Here is a 16,659-nt window from a genome sequence, read left to right on the forward strand (position 1 = left end):
TTTACAAGATGTCGCTTTGGTAGAACTTCCTGAAAGCCTGACTCACGGGCTCCCTAAAAACAACCACAACTCTTCATATATGGACCACCGGGGCTGAGGAGATCATAGTCGCGGTTATGGTCAGTCATGTGATACGCGTGGACGTGAACAATTTTGCGAATTGGCATTTGAGATGTGCTAAAATTAAATTCGGTGGCTTAGCGTGCCAAAACCACGATCCGATTATGCGGTATGCCGTAGCGGGGGACTCCGGATTACCGAGCACCATATTGACACGTGTACTTGTCTTTTCGGGCGACACGTTTTGCCGCCTAACAAATGTTATCGCACAGCGCGGGTCACGCCTGCATGTATCCGAAGTTTCTGGAAAGTTATCGATGCTTCTATCTGCTGTCTGTTGTCGCCGAACCTTGTGTTATCTGATTTCATCGCTTGACACGAATGGTGTAGAACATTGTAGAAGGCATGCGGGTCCCAACGTTTAGTCTGGAACATTCGATGACTGCTGTATAAAAGCCGACGTGCTTGACCCGCTGATCAGATTTACGACGATCGCCGACTGTGTTCGCCGCTCTCGTTGTGCATTAAGTGTAGCCTGTTTTGTGGGCACAGGTTCGCCCAATAAAAGCTAGTTTTTGCCTTTCACAGTATTGCTACTGCGTTCTTTGGCGTCACGACCACGTGACAATATGTACTGCTCTCCTTGCTACGAATCTCGCGCCCATTTAAGGATGGTCCCGAACATACCTCCTTGTACTTTTTGTACGACCACTAAAAGTTTTTCGCCACCACCACCACCACCCCTTGCAACAGAATAGCAAAGTTTGTTACCTTTGGTGACACGTATTGCCCGTGATGTCAAAAATATCTGGCCAATCGACGGAACTTCATCTCGCTCGCGTTGTTTAAGTCCTTCTTTGTTATCAGCAAACAGATATTTTTGCAAGATTTATTTAGGAATTCTGTCCTCTCTCCTGTTGACCAGGCAAATCGTTCCATGAGAAAAAAATTGTATTGACTTCGCAGGAGGATGTGGCAATTGAAATATAGGCATAAACTGTGCTCACAATTATGAACCTTCATTTTGATATAACTTTTCGAGGGTATTACAGTCGTCAGTTGAATTACCGGACACATTCAGTGGTTACTACGAGAACCCAAGGATATCTCGAAACTTGTAGACCACACGGCAGTTTCGCCATCAGCCTTTGCGCGCATCGTCAGTTTTCAAACCACTGCACTTCTTTAAATACAACTTTTTTCGACAGAAAACAATGCCAGCTAGCATAACCCGAGAGATACAAGCTTCAATGATATGCTGGAGAGGTTAGCCTGCCTGTTCGCCTGACATGCCACCCCAAGTGCAGTACTATTTTTTTTTGTGTGAAATATGCCTTTTGGACCATATGGTTGCAGGCAGAAAGACGTCGAAGCGTAAATCATGTGTAGTATGGGACATATAGAAAATATCTTAATTCCCTGGTGGAGGGTCAAAAATCAAGTCAAATATTCAAGGCTTGTGGTGTTTCCTTTATGAAGGTTTTGCGAGGTTCACGTTTATGCAGCGACGTAGCGAATAGTTCTCCGTTTGCATAATTAAACAACGCTGGACCGAGACGTGGTGAGGCAGAAGGTACTTGAATTTTCCTTTTCTAGGCAATCTAACCTGCGCAGTAGTACCTCGAGAATACTTTAGGCATTTCAATTGGCGCTGTGAAAAAATGTTTTATTGTTTCAATTCGAAGTTGTAGTGAACTGATGGATTTCGCGAACAATGGGTGCCTCGCCACACCGACAGTCGGATGCTACCGTTGCGTGAGGGGTGTGCCATACTGTCGCTAAAGGCTACTGAGAGCCACCATGAAACAGTTCATCGCTTGCAATTGATTGGCTCTCGATCTTAACCACGAAACTTTTCTCTCAAGTGATTGCTACTATGGCATTTGTGAATTAACTACGTAAATACTCTACATGACGCGCCGTCGTGTTAGCAGCGATGAGCAATTCGCTTTTTGTAGGCCTTTTTCAGAGAGGCTTTTTGAAAGTAGCAGCAAACTTCTTCATAAGAAATAGTCAAGTATCCATGGCCATTTATTAATAAAAGAAAGAAACAGGCGCGCATTAATGCGCGCTTAACTCGTTTTTTACACATTAATAGATGGCCACACTTGACTAGAGCGACGCCAAATAGTAATAAGAATCGTTACGGCAGCTTCACTGGGCAGTGTCTTTCTAACACGGATAACATGTTGATGCCGTTGACCAAGATTTTTCTTCCATGTAAAATGCAATTTATCTCATAGCTAAATACTAAGGGAGTGTTAGGTGTTTAGCGAAGCATCAGGCACAACTGCGCATGTTAATTTGCAGACATACTTTTTACGCGAAATTTATGGACAGACACGGCGCATATATGCATTGTAAAACTAGTAGACCCCTTCAACGCTACAGAGCTTGCGATATCTAAGCCTTAAGTTTTCTCGACTCACGCGCTTTTGAAGAAGAAACTGTGGGTTAGGCATGGCAGCAGAAAGAAGCCGACATGCCCTTCAATCAGTACGGCTCGAGCCACCCATACCCCCGGCATACACGACGGGAACGAGCGCGCGCGGCAGCCGAGCGAGCCGCAGCGAGCGGCATCCTGGCCGTGACGTCACTCTTGAGAGGGCGCCACTCCAAATTCTCGCCGCTAACAGGCACTACGGCTGCGGCCTAACAGCTCACACTCTTGCCGTTAGTCATCCAGGGCCCTTCACCAGGCCACATAGCAAATTTTCGTTATACGCTGGAATTCTTGCTTGTCCTCTATTTTAACTTGTTCAAGTTGTTTCATGAATGGTCGATAGATTTCAGTGCCGCGAACCCATTATTTCAGGAGGCGAGCGTCACCGCCAACTCCTTCCACTTGCCCCGTATAGACTCCGCAAGCGGAATTCCTTCCCTGCATTCTCCCATACCGGATCTAGAGCATCGTGTAACGCATACGTCACGGTCATCGCCTTTTCTTTTCTCTTCACGCTGTCTTTATTTTTTATTTTTATTTTTTGCTGCACAGCGCATTTCCGTTCGTTGCGTTTGTCTCGTTTCGCGCAGGACATATTTTTGCGCGCTGTGCACAAGTACAATTGACTAGCGCTATAAATCAATGCTACACGAACGCTAAGCCAGACGCAAGCGTGTCACAGAGCACGATCGCGTGCTGGAACATGGGAGAAAAGGACATACTTTCGCTCTCAGGGCGCGCGGCAACGCGACGTGGGAACAAGCAGATGAAATGGACGTACATCTTTCCTGCTGCTGCGCGAAGTAGAACAAAAACGCGCAGAAATTCGGTTTCTGTGTTCTATTATTGCTCTAAACTTTAATTCGTCTATCGAAACGACAGATTACACAAATAAGATGTGCGCCCACGAGGAGAAGTGCAGATGGCGTTTAGATTGATGTTTGGGTTCTTTTCTGAGCGCGCAGCGATGTAATTCTTAGTAGACACGATTATGAGAGCGCATTGTAAGCACTACGCTTCTCAGCTCAAAATTCCAGACGTGGTAAGGGGCTCTTTAAGGGACGAATAGTTCATCCTTTAGGAATTAGTGGTTGTGGCAACGCAGTTACTCCCCGAAGGAACGAAACGCCCTACGCTTTTTAGTATTTTTTCACATTGTGTGGGTTTTTCTTAGCGATAAACTGTGGGCAACAGCACTGAATTCATCGTTTCCTCCTTCCTTTTCTTTCTTTTGTAGTTTTGTAGTGTTCATGTTTTGGTACGCATTGCAGTGATTAAGACATTCTCCATTGATTGTACTTCACGCAGGGTAGTCGACTTCTTGGTGCTCAACACGCAAGGCCTCTCGCTGGATGATCAGGTTACGTCAGCCCACTCGCCACTTTACGGGAAAAATTCGTGGGTGAGAATACATTGCAATATCGACGGGCGACGGAGATTCGTCTGTGCTGTGCGCAGTTAACTGAATATTACGGTGCTTGTCTGCACCAACAAGGATGGCTTTATAAGGTGCTAAAAGTTGCAGCATCTGCTTCACTCTCTTTAGATACTCTAAGCACAAAGAGCACCGAATAAGAAGGGTAGTAAAGAAGCACGCTTCATTTGAAACGGTATCACCAAGCAGGGCAAAAAATTACTGCTTTATTGCAAACAGGAGGGATGATAAAGAAAATTACTGACTTAATTATAGATGAATGCGGCATCCTGGAGTCAATATATGTGCTTATATATCATGAACGTCAGCGTTCGTGTATATTTGCTCTTTTTATCCAAACTTCTTTATCTTGGCAGTAGATGCAGGATGTTTTTGAGTGTTGCATACTAACAGCATTAGGACACTTAATATGTATGTATATATATATATATATATATATATATATATATATATATATAGATATAGCTATATATACACTGGCACCTATAATCTTCCTCTAGCGTTTCAATATTGCAATAGCAATTGGATGCTGACACACACACACACACACACACACACACATATATATATATATATATATATATATATATATATATATATATATATATATATATATATATATATATATATATATATATATATATATATATATATATTGCAATATTGAAACGCTAGAGGAATATTAAAGGTACGAGTGGAGTATTATAAGGTACTCGTAGCAGCTTTGCCGTTGCCCACTTGTCTTCGTAATTTTTTTTTAAGGTACGACTTACGTGTAGCCTCGTTATATTGTTAGAACGATATACGCAAAAGTACGCCATCGACGTCACATGAATCGGAAGTCGATGGCGCACACTTTGGCGCACCGTGACGCCTTCCAGCGAGAGGGACATCACGAGACCCGTGCGCCCGACGATCCCTGCAGAACAGCACCCTTGGAATGGTGTACGCCCGCACGGCATCGCTCTCTCGGCTGGTGCCCACAGTACCGTTCATGTCGCGAGAGTTCGAGCTGAGGGAAAAGTTGCCCAGCCCTACCAGCGTCTGCGCAGGCATCGGCTGCCGAGGAGTGGCCGCGAAAACCCAGTACCACTCTTCGCCAGGCATCAGAGCCTTCTTCGAGGTGCCAGTGCTTTCTTCAGTGCAATTGTCATGTTTACTCCTATGAACTGGCAAGTGCTGCGCTTGCCCAGAAGATGAAGCGAGGGTGGGGACACGCCGGCAAGTATGCGTTAGGTAGCCCTATGCTTAAATTACGGGGTTTCACGTGCCAAAACCAGGATCTGGTTATGAGGCACGCCATAGTGGGGGACACAGGAAATATGGACCACCTGGAGTCTTTAACGTGCATCTAAATTTAAGTACACGCGTACACGGGCCCCCATCGAAATGCTGCCCCCACGTCCAGTATTTGATCGCGCAACCTCGCGCTTAGCTATCGAACACCATAGCCACTAAGGAAGAACAGCAGGTGAATCCCTATGCTTCGAGCACTTTGATAAACGGGGTGATTACTTTTGAGTTCGAGTTTTTAAAGATCACCTGTGGTAGATAGGATGCTTCGTGTCCTTGAGACCATGTATCTGAATTAGCGTGCATTACTAGCATGAGAAATCGAAACATATTCAGCACATTACAAAAATATACAAACTAACTTTTTAATAATTGCTTTAGGGCACATATTACAATATAGGAACTGCAGCAGGCGAGTTCTCAAGACGTCTCCACTTGAACTGCATTTCCAGGATGACACCACTTTCGAAATATTTCCCCATTTGTGAGATGAAATACCCGGGCGTTCCGGCTACTTTCGTGGTTTAATGTATAAAAGAGCGTTTTGTTAAGAAAAATAGTCACAGTTTCGCTGGAAAGGCGAAGCGTCGATTGCCATATCAAATTAGCAGACAGCCCTACGAAGTAAGAATAGCACTTTTATCGGCCGGTAAACTGGTAAACATTCGCTTGCTAACTAAATTAACAAGCATGGTGTCAGCGCGCAAAGCAAACATGAATGCGTCACACTCAATGACCGGAGACACACGCTGTCGAAAAGTTGGCGTGAGCAAGCGCGGCAGCAGCAGCCAGCGAATTGATATTCATGTTGTCTATCGCTTCAACGTAAACTCAGCGCCGAGATCACACAACAGACACAAAGATACGAGCCGTCGACGCACCTGTAGCCTATGTCTCCAATGCATATCGCTCTCACTATATGGCCGCACGACCGCGCATAGCCGCCACATCCGCCGTTGCAGCTAGTTGCAGCCACAGTGGAACGCCACCTCTCCTCCCCAAGAGGCCTCGCGCGCGACGCAAGACGACGCGCTTCCTCCCCGCTCTCCTCCCTTTCGCGCGGGCGAGATTGAGCCGCGATCGTCGGCTCCCCTCGCACGCTTTCACTCACACATACAGTGTAGGGGGCGCGACGACAGTGTTATCCCCCTGGTACTTTATACGGAATATCACGCCGACGGCAGAAATGCGCATGGAGTGTCCACATAATTGCTATCACAATAAAAGTACATCAAAAACTGGTACGTTTGAGATTGCATATCTCCAAACTGACGTCATTCTGGAAATTCATATCAAGTGGATACGCCTTAGAAACTCGCCAACTGGAATTCTCAAATTGCAATAAGGGCCGTAAAGAAAATAATTAAGAAGGTAATCAGTGGATATTTAATTACTTGGTACTGTGTTTCGATTTCTTGTGCAAGTAAAGTCCGCCTCCGAATATTGCGGCTCAAGGACAAAAACTGCGATGTCTGCAACCGGCTATCTTTAAGAATACTGAAAACTTCCCAATGATCACCTTGTATAAGAGTAACGGAAGTCGCACGCTGTGGAAAAATCTCAGCCATGAACTGTAGAGAAATAACTCTTCGTTTATGAAGGTGCTTGTCATATATGAATCAGGTAGCTGGATTCTTGTACGACATTATGCGCATTTCTTTTTTTTTAAATCTCTTTTAACTGTATTTAACGCTTTTGTTGTTGCGCTGTCCATGCCAAGCCATCGAGAACGAAGGACTGCTTTTCCATGTCCATGCACAGATTAGATCATTTCCTATAAGGCATAGTCAAGATATTATATTATATGGGAGTTGAGTGGCAGGCCCGCATTGTTTACTTTGATTCGACAGCTACAAGCTTATTGCAGGTGTGTGAAACCTTAAACGATACATCGTGGCTGAAGGCCTGGCAGGAAGACGATTACTATTTCATGGAGTCTAAAGAACGACGATTCATTGTTCTGGAAACAAGGGAAAGCATCACTTGCAAGGCAAGTACGCATGACATCGAACATCGGTCGCAGAGAGGTATCGCTACAGAAGTATATTGCGCAGATGAGTAAGGTCGCCGACTGCGGCACGCTGGGACTGTCGTCGTGCCTCAAGACAAAATAATTTTGCAAATGTTTCGAGGGCGCACGAATGCGGTCTTTACATTGTCACTCTGCAAGCAAAGCTAAAACAGATTTGCGGAGGTGGGCTCTAACCAGAGGTGAGCTGGATGCAATAAACACGTTTTGCTCTTACGTGTTTAGTTGTGACAAAAAAAATATTTTTAACCGGAACACGATACCGTGTTATTCGAATCTAAGGTCCCCCTTTTTTTCTACCGGCGACTGATCACTTATGCTGTGGGACAGTGCATAAATTGGCAACATCTTAAACATTGGCATGTCCTGCTTGTGCATATACCTACAATAAAAGCGCATATATATATATGTATATATATATATATATATATATATATATATATATATATATATATATATATATATATATATATATATATATATATATATGGGACACAGATAAATGGTGAAGAGGAATTAGACGCACAGGATGCATGCATTTGAGAATACAAGGTATTTCGTTTCTGAATGAGACTTCGGTGCCTATTTTCCTTTCCTTCTCCCGCCGCGTTGTCTATGGCTTTGTTGCAGGGGACGAGGTTGCAGGATTGTTTTTCCGCCGCATTATCATCATTCCAACGGTGGGCTGCAAAAACAACAACAACAAAAATTCTCAGTTTCACCTGATAGCGAAGCATCGATAGCCAGAGCATGGTTTAGCGTTGTGCAGCAGCTCCTCGCATGGTGTTCTAACAGTACTCCGAGGTGACGTGGCGTTATTCAGCACGCCAGAAACCTGCCCCTCAGCAACAGGAACATAACTTTGGCAGGTAACGGGCGTGCTGCATCGATGACACGATGTGGAACGCCGGCAGCGCGGTTACGGGCATCGCACCACGATGGTGTTCGAGATGAGCCCAGCGGTGAAACCATTGGTGTTTGTCGCCGCCCAATGAAACGACCAGGTGGACTTGGTTTCGCGTTTGCTTTGTGTTCCTGCGAGCACATTTCTACGCACCGCTGTGTCCTATGCACACAACTGCTCAGCCGTAACACGCATGCGTGCACGCGCAATGCTCTAGCCAGTAGCGGAAGCCACGGTGCCGTTCAGGGGTGCTGTAACGTAAAGCTAGACCAAACTTGTCTTGTTCCATTTCTGCGATCAGTCCTCGATCATTGGACAACGCTTTTTTCGGGCCACTCCCCCCCCCCCCCCCTTGTTACGATTGTCTGTCACGTGACGTCAGGAAAACGTCGAAAACTGCTGATCTGATAAGCCGTGTACAGAGTGAATATACATGATTAGACGGAACAAAACAAAAATACACATTTCCGATTCTACTCTTTTTTTCGCCTTCAACCTACCGGTATTGGTCAAAAGATTTCGGGCTGCGCCTACTTCGCGGGTCAGTCACGCTATGTCACGAAACCACGAAACCTCACCACGTCAATATGGCGCGTGGGAATTCAAGCTGCATTAGTATGCCGAAAAAGAACAGACCCCCCCCCCCCCCCCCGTTTTTTTTTAAATAGCTGGAGACCGCCTAGTTCGGAAGCTCATAAAAGATGCTGCCCAACAATCCCTCTGGCATTAGCTACTCGGAGCCGCCGAGCAGAATGGACTTGAAATAGTCGTGCAACTACCACGAAAGAAAGGGCAGAAAGAAAAGGAAATTTACTGTTTTTTCTCATCTTCCTTCCGTCATTTTTACCCGTCTATTTGACGTCTGTCATCATTGTTACGTCTCAACCCTATAAAGGCGCTAATTGGGCGTTTGCCACAAGGCCAACTCCCGCCATTCCATTAGCACCTATACAGGTGTCAACGCAGCGTCAATACTAACTCTTCGCTGGTCCGAAAAGAGGCCGCCACCCCAGTATTACCTGCCAGCCTGAGCTAAGGATGAAAAAGAGGTCCCAATCCAAGGGCTACCAAAGAACAATCGCGACCTGGGAATCGCAGTTAATGATACGGTTACCGCGAGTTAACTACCACCCATCCATCAGCGCCTATCCAGAGGCCAATGCAGCGTGGACAACATCTCTTGACGGGTCCACAGAAGGCCACCAAACCCGCCATCACCTGACAGCCTATACTAAGTATGAAGGAGAGGCCCTATCGAATGCTACCAATAAACGACGGCGGCCTCGCATTCGCAAGTTGCTTTCCTGTCGCATATTGTAAACTATCGGGCTTCGCAGGTGGGTTATGGCGAAGTGATTCCTGCAGAGTGCGGCCAGTTTCCCACACTTCACACATACATGCACTTTTTCCCACTCTGACACTCTTAATGCTAATGCATTAAAAACTTACTATCGGCGTGAGAGCAACCTGTTGCGGTAGATTAAAGGCATCAGACACCACTGAGGCGTTCGGACACACGATATGACCGTTTTGGGGAAAGCGGTCTCCATTCAGTATTATACGGGAACAGAGGGGAGAGCGAGTTACTTTGCCTTTCCATGCCAAGCATAGACCTGAAATAGGAAATATGGCGCATTCTGTGACATGGTCCGCGGCCTCCAATCTCGATGAAAAAAATCAATATATCCTTTTAAACGTGCTTAGAGCTCAGCACTTGGGGCGCATCCCTGACGGGTCACGTAAGTGGTGCTGTACATAACTACTTGTTGCTCTCTTGAGGAATTCAGTCTTCGTACAGTAATTATGAAGTCGGCGGCTACTTAAAAGGATTTCGTATGAGCACTCCTTTAACTTAGTCTAAAGTACACGTAAGCCGAGAGTTCATGAATTCTGCGCATTAATGCGCAGAATTCACGAATTTGCGTTTCTTGACGTCAGAGCAAGTACACCATCCTGCAGAAGTTCCGTCCGAGTTTGCACCGTGGTGGCACATAAGTGCCCGGCCCTGACCCCCCCCCCCTCACCCCCCTGTTGTTGTTTTAAAAGTATTTCCAGTATTAGCTGTTCGCTGCAAAAGAAAAGATTTGTTTAGCTTTCTGGCTCATTTCAACAAAGAAAGCCTCAACCTGTCCTCGTGGCCTTGCGCAGGCTGCAATTCATGAAGCGCAGTAGTCCAAGTCCATGGTGTGGCGCAGAGCGTCAGCTCACTGGCATCCTCTCTAAAACTGGAAAAGAGAGAACCGCGTGATCTGTGCTGCCTTATTTTCGTCTGTCTACGGGAACTCGAATGATTACCTTCAGCGCAGCGCGCGCGGGAATATTTGTTCCCTAGTCGTTACGAGATCTCGCTGACTATTGGCGCGCTTCACGGGAGTCCGATGTGACTGGAGAGGTTGCTAACCGCGTGCCGCTTTTCGCAGATGCTATTCGTTGCTGCCCACCGCTTGCTAGGCGTGGCGCTGAAGCAACTCGGGTTGGACGCTTTCCGAGCGTCGCCAGAGTGCGGCCCTCGGGACACGCTGTTCGACGCCGTGGATACCCAGTTCCGGCAATTCCAACGCAGTGGAGACGGCAAGCTGCGGTGGATGGCTCCCCGCGTGCGGCTGACCGTGGTGCGCGAGAGTGGAAGGACCAGCTGTGTTGGCATCGTCTAGCCAGATTGTAGCTAGCCACGGTCGCGTTGTTTCATATTTTTAATTATATTTAGGGACTCCGTATTGCTTTTTGTAGCACTTGATAAACTTTGAATTTTGAGCTGATATGAACGATTATGACGAAAGTGCGTTGTTCGCGTTATCTGAAATGCATGTCGTTCACGGCGCTTGAAATGAGTATACTATGAATAAACGCTTGCGATGGGTGTTTATTAGCTGTGCTAAAGGTTTTCATTGTGGCGTCTTTGGGTAATCACCTGCCTACGTATGCAGTCCTGTGGCAGATGGTAGACGGTAGACGTTGGAAGTCCGAGTGTTATTTGTCGAAGGGAAACTGAATTAAACGACAAAAGAAATGCAGCACAAATTGTTCGTAATGCCTACATCTGCAATAGCACAATACCAATTACGAATAGCACGAATTCCTATTTTTGCATTTAAGGACCGCCAGACTGCTTTCATGTTTTTGTGAACCTTTCTGAATCTGCTATTAAAACTTAAGCTTCCTGCTTAAAACAGTGATGATTATGCTATGTACTTCTTACGTTCAGAAAATGAAATAGTGGCCAATTGACCTTACTATCTGTATCATAAAGTTGCGGTTTTCTGTGAATTGCTTAAGAAAATATAGTTTTTGTGCCTTCCTTCATCTTCTAAATAATATAATAATTTTGAACTATTCATTCTCAGTCTAAATCCATTCCTTTCTATTATCAATTGTGGGGATGGGCGACTCACGCGTCCCCTGATAGGTTGTTTTCTCGCATAGCTCCCGTCTCCCGTAATCTGGCTTCGCCGCTTGGATTTACTCGCTGGTCGGTATGCTTGCAGGGTAGTACGAGGGATGGCGCGAATGTTGCTCTGCTAATGCCACCTAACGGCGGGGTTACTTGGGCGCAAAAAGGAAGAGGCTCTGTCTCTTTGGCTCGGATTCGGCAAGCGGCGCAGATGTTCTGCACTTGCGCCGATCCATGCATATGCAAGACCGCCTTTCAAGGCCTACCCCGGACGGACGAACACTATCGTTCGAACGTGCCACCGTTTGCGTGACCGTACGCACGAACGACCAGGCGTTGGTGTCCAGCATGGGGCGAACATATTCGCTCGTTATCCGGTCGCGGTGAGTCAGACTTCCGCGATTTGTCGTGCGCCCATTGGCATGTTTTGTGGATATGCAACTCGGCTAGCAAGCATTAGTCTATGAAAGGTGCATTAAATGTCCTTCAGATTGTTTGTGCTACTGTGTTGTCGTTCCTTTATCGCAAGAGCACGGGTGACAACCCCACACAATAAAGCGTTAATAATTGTTGCCGGGTGTTTACACCAATGACTTTTGTTGAAGAACATATCACTTGGTGTCCGCTATGTCCCCTATGATAGTAGCCCCTGAACTAGGGTAGTGGCACCTGACCAGACTGTTAGTAGCTCCTGGACACTCAGAAATACAGTCCCCAATGCTAGAAACCCCTGGACCAAGCCTCAATCCATAGGAGAACAATGCAGGCGGTGTGATTAGAACTTGATTTATCAATGATTTCCTTACTCCCTGAATGTTTGTTGTGGCGAGAATTCTGGCAGACTTGACGGAATTAAGAGTCATGACCATGTTAGTGAGGCAGCTGCGTTCATCTAATGCATGTGAACATTTTGAAAGTCACTGGAGGTTTTGTCGGTGCATCACATTCATAGCATGGCATTAAGCAATGCTGGTCAAGTTAGGTCTGCTTATATTTATTGCGCTGGTTGAGGTACATGTATTCTTTGCTTTCCTTTCTCGCTCCGCAGCGTAAGTGGCACGCTTTGATTGCTGCGACTTTGGGTATTTGTACTGTCGTCCGGTGGCTGATGTGTGACTTGGGTACTCATTTTGCAAGCGATAGGTTCAAGCAGTGATTTCTCAAAGTTTACCAGTAAAGCAACAGTGCATGTCGCCTTGTTCAACGGCTTTACTCCTACCTCATCTGAGAAGAGTGCAAGCGCTCACTCCGCATGTTCCTTGCGTTTACCTTGGCCAGACGTTAAATTGAGTTTGAAGGCTATCCAGGTCTTACTTAACTTTTTTAAAAGTACGGGCCTGGACTGTAGGCTTTGAATAGACCAAATTGCTCGCTACGTTTTACATCCTCCTCCTGTCGTAATCATCGCCCATCATGCTCCTCTTGAAAGGGAAAGGGCTGAAAGGGAAGAGGAAAACTTTTTCCTTTCACCCAGTGCAGAGTATACCTGGCCAGAGCAATGTACCTCAGGTCGAACTCTCTACATTTCGTGTCATTAAAGTTCTCTCTCTCTTTTTCTCTCTGACCAAGATGTGTAAGCATGCGCTGTCAAGGTGAGACAGTATACGCTGCCTCTAAAACGGAACAGCCCGATGCTTCCACGCGGCAGGTCTCTTGTCTCCTTGTGCTCTCTCACGGAACACTGATGGTTTCCTCAAGTGAGACTCGCTCAGACACAGCAAGTGCTAGCTGTTCGTATAAGGATAAATTCGTATAAGGGACCACGCGCATGGCCGCTCGAGTCCACTACACGCGAGCAGCACTCGCATTCACCCGCACACTCTCGCGCACACGCACACGCACACGCACACACACGCATGCGCCATTGTTTCCGTTGGTTTCTCTGCGGTGCCATCTTGTACAAGCACACACGTACATTTCATTCAATCTCTTCTCAGTATGTTCCCCACCGCATACATGCCATGATTACAACGTTGACTCCCGAAAATTGATGAATGTACGGTGCTTGGATGTGCCATGCAGACGCCATTCATATACTATTCAGCACTCAACCCACGTAGAATGCGCTGTTTGTTCCTTATTTCATATCCCCAAAGAGGAAGATAGCCTGAAGATCTTGATTAGATTTATGTATTACTATTGCTACGCGTGCTGTCGCCAAAACGAAGGCGTGAAGGTGAGAGGCAATAGATCGCGAGCAGAACAAAATAAAGCGAGCGCCTAATGCAATCTCCACTAACCAACTCATGCGACTAAGCTGGCCTTATCCATTTGTACGTGGTCACATATTCTACATCATGAATTGTGAACGGCTAGCTCGACGTCCCGAAGTGTCGTCATTCGGCAAACACGCGCGACTATGCAAGCTTTCTTTTCATGCCTTCTGGATGATATGCTGTCCTTATCTCATCCTATGTTTGCCAGGTGAACACAACCTCGCAGAACGGGGCACTCTCTTGGGCGGAATACGCAGCACTGACAGCGATATCTACATAAATTCTGAATAACCGATGCATCTGGCTATTCATATTATTTCCTAATGTTTTCACTTCAACTCTAGTGGCGCTGCTGAAAACCTTTCCCGCAGCTGCACTCGATCGAGCTGCCATGTTATTGAGGTATTGCCGCAACCAGCCAATTTTTCTCCTGTTCTTCTTCATAATAAGAATTTTCGTCATTACCGTTCTCCTCTTTGAGTTATGCTTTGTTAATTGTTTTCGAATGACCACGCTTACAGTGCAGTGAAAATAGATGTAATTAAATTTAGGCGCAAAGATAAACAGGGGCTTCGCTTATACAATCGCTTCCTTTAACCACGCTCTGGAGACAGTTTTTCTGCGTGTTAATCAACTACAATTAGCAACATACGCCTTAGGGAACGCATTGATGGCACACATATTTGCCGTGAATTCTCTCTGTATTATGGTGTAATGCTCCGACTCCTAGAACCGCTTCAAATCAAGAGGGCGCAAAATGACGCTCTTCATTTCTGAATCTTCAGTACAGCTGAACTGTCAATCTGCTCTGTGCTCGGCCAACATTACTCTGTAAGCGCTGCAAGGTGTGTCCAACACGAAGCCACCGCTGCAAAAAATGTGAAAGAAAGCACGAGTTCACGATTACGCAATATGGACCGCCGAAGAACTTGAGAGAAGTGGAATTCAGCTGGGCCCGCGCCCACGCTAAACACTTGCGTTCAATCAAGCCGACCTCTTCTTTATTTATTAAAGGACCACTATTTTTGTCATGCGATGACCACAGCGCCCCTCTCCCCCGCTTTCGATAACACTGGAACTAAACAGTTGACTGCGTGGCAAATAGCAAGTCAGTGTCTTAAGGGAAAAACGCAACCGTCGCTGAGTGACATTTACTCTGCTTTCTGAAAGCGCCAAAAGCAACTCGATCGATTTCAGTCAGCCTCTGTGTATACCCACCTTTACAGGGTCAGATCGAAACGAATGTCCGCTTGACCTGGTTACCCACTCATCGTGCTCTGTGTTGCAAAATCCCTGTTCTGCCTTTAGCTGACCACATTACTAAAGGCTGCGCTCGGCTTACCCACGTGTGGCCTTCTGACACATGTGGGAAGCGTGCTCACTGGAGCGGAAGAAAGAATGAAGCGAAAGTTCTAGAAAGCACCATTGGTGCATGCTTGCTATAATAAACGCACCTTGCGAAAGAAAGTATAAAGACTGTTGAACCAACACGCCGGCACATATAATGCACTAATCCTAGCTATTTGGTACAAAAACATCTATGGAATTGACGAAGAGGAGAAAAGGGGAGCGGGCTCGTAATTTCCACCAGTTGAGGGGCAATGTCTCCGACTATTCAGAAAGTAAGGGCGCGGAAACATAGCTATGGAACAAGACTCGCCGCGGTGGCTTAGCGGCTATGATGTTTCGCTGCTTAGCACCAGGTCACAGGATCAAATCCCGGCTGCCGCGGCCGCATTTTGTTGGTAGCTAAATGCAAAAAACGCCCGTGGCGTGCGCATTGGGGGCACGCTAAAGATCCCCTGGTGGCCACAATTAATCCGGTGTCATCCAATACGGTGTGCCTCATAATCAAATCGTCGTTTTGGCACGTAAAACCTCGGAATCCAATTCAAGTAGATATTTAACGAGGGCCGCGGAAAGCAGACATAGTCATACATCAAAAATAGGCAACGCTATATTAGTAACAGAAATTTCTGCTCAACGTTGCTTATCAATGTCGCGTTAGCCGCGTTCGGTAGTCAAAGAACAATAAATGGCGAGGGGAACATTACCAGCTATGAGCAATTGTATTGGCCCCAGCGGCTACATATGCCGAGAGTTCCTTGCACGACATTGCCATGCAACAGCAGTTCAGTGGTGTTTCAAATTATTTTTCTTATGACACCTTTGAATGGGAGTTTAAATGTGTTAAGAAGCAATGTGCTCTGCATATATATTGCTGGGGATCCTGGTACACTGCAAGAAAATTAAGCAAGGACCAGTATCACAATTTGCTACTTTTCGTGTGCCCGAACACTAGGAACTTGCGAATGCTATATACGTTCGTACAATGGTAATCATGCGTTGGTGTAGGTAAACTACCATTGAAACATGGAATGGTGGTGTTTAACTGCATCCCAGAGGCCTCTCTGTTATCCTCGAATACCTTCATGTTCTAACAGGCACCAAAATTTGAATACGTGATATGCATTCTGATAAGTTTGGATGACGTGGGTATCACCACGGGATCGAAGAGACGATTACAACGTCGGGCATCGCTAACGAAATGTTTAGAAAGTATATCGATTTTCAACATTCGTATCTTTTTGATTTCGGGGCTTTCTAACAATGGACAAGGTAATAAAGAAAGTCCCGCACGCAACGATAGCAAATCAGCTTTTCAATGCTTCAGAGCGGAGGTCAATTAAACACGTGAGCTACATTCCTAGTTATTTCATGACCGCGTTCACCTGTTATTGATTTTGTTGCAGTGCGAATAAAAAAACCGCAGAAGGCTGGAACCAAAGGAACTTATTCCACTTGAGAGAGAGCAGGGCCCGTGTAACTGGTTCCTACGTGCAAGAGCCTCCTGCCAATTTGAAGCCAACCACTTCCTCTGACTGAAA

General features: G+C 46.1%; 1 protein-coding gene across 4 annotated transcripts in view; it reads left to right on the forward strand.

Moving 5' to 3' along the window:
* Nucleotides 1–10,929, forward strand: part of LOC135896623 (oviduct-specific glycoprotein-like) — a 36,355-nt gene extending 25,426 nt beyond the window's left edge. The window contains exons 9-12 of one of the 4 annotated variants that reach the window (XM_065425101.1): nt 3,812–3,905; nt 4,864–5,061; nt 7,099–7,221; nt 10,585–10,929. In XM_065425101.1, the coding sequence (XP_065281173.1) occupies nt 3,812–3,905; nt 4,864–5,061; nt 7,099–7,221; nt 10,585–10,818 (649 nt within the window). In that variant the 3' untranslated portion in view covers nt 10,819–10,929. The remainder of the gene's footprint in view (nt 1–3,811; nt 3,906–4,863; nt 5,062–7,098; nt 7,222–10,584) is intronic. The other 3 variants (XM_065425108.1, XM_070532272.1, XM_065425117.1) reach the window with 3 other exon arrangements.
* Nucleotides 10,930–16,659: the final 5,730 nt, after the last annotated feature.

Source organism: Dermacentor albipictus, chromosome 1 (genome assembly GCF_038994185.2).
Source record: "Dermacentor albipictus isolate Rhodes 1998 colony chromosome 1, USDA_Dalb.pri_finalv2, whole genome shotgun sequence".
NCBI lineage: Eukaryota > Metazoa > Arthropoda > Arachnida > Ixodida > Ixodidae > Dermacentor > Dermacentor albipictus.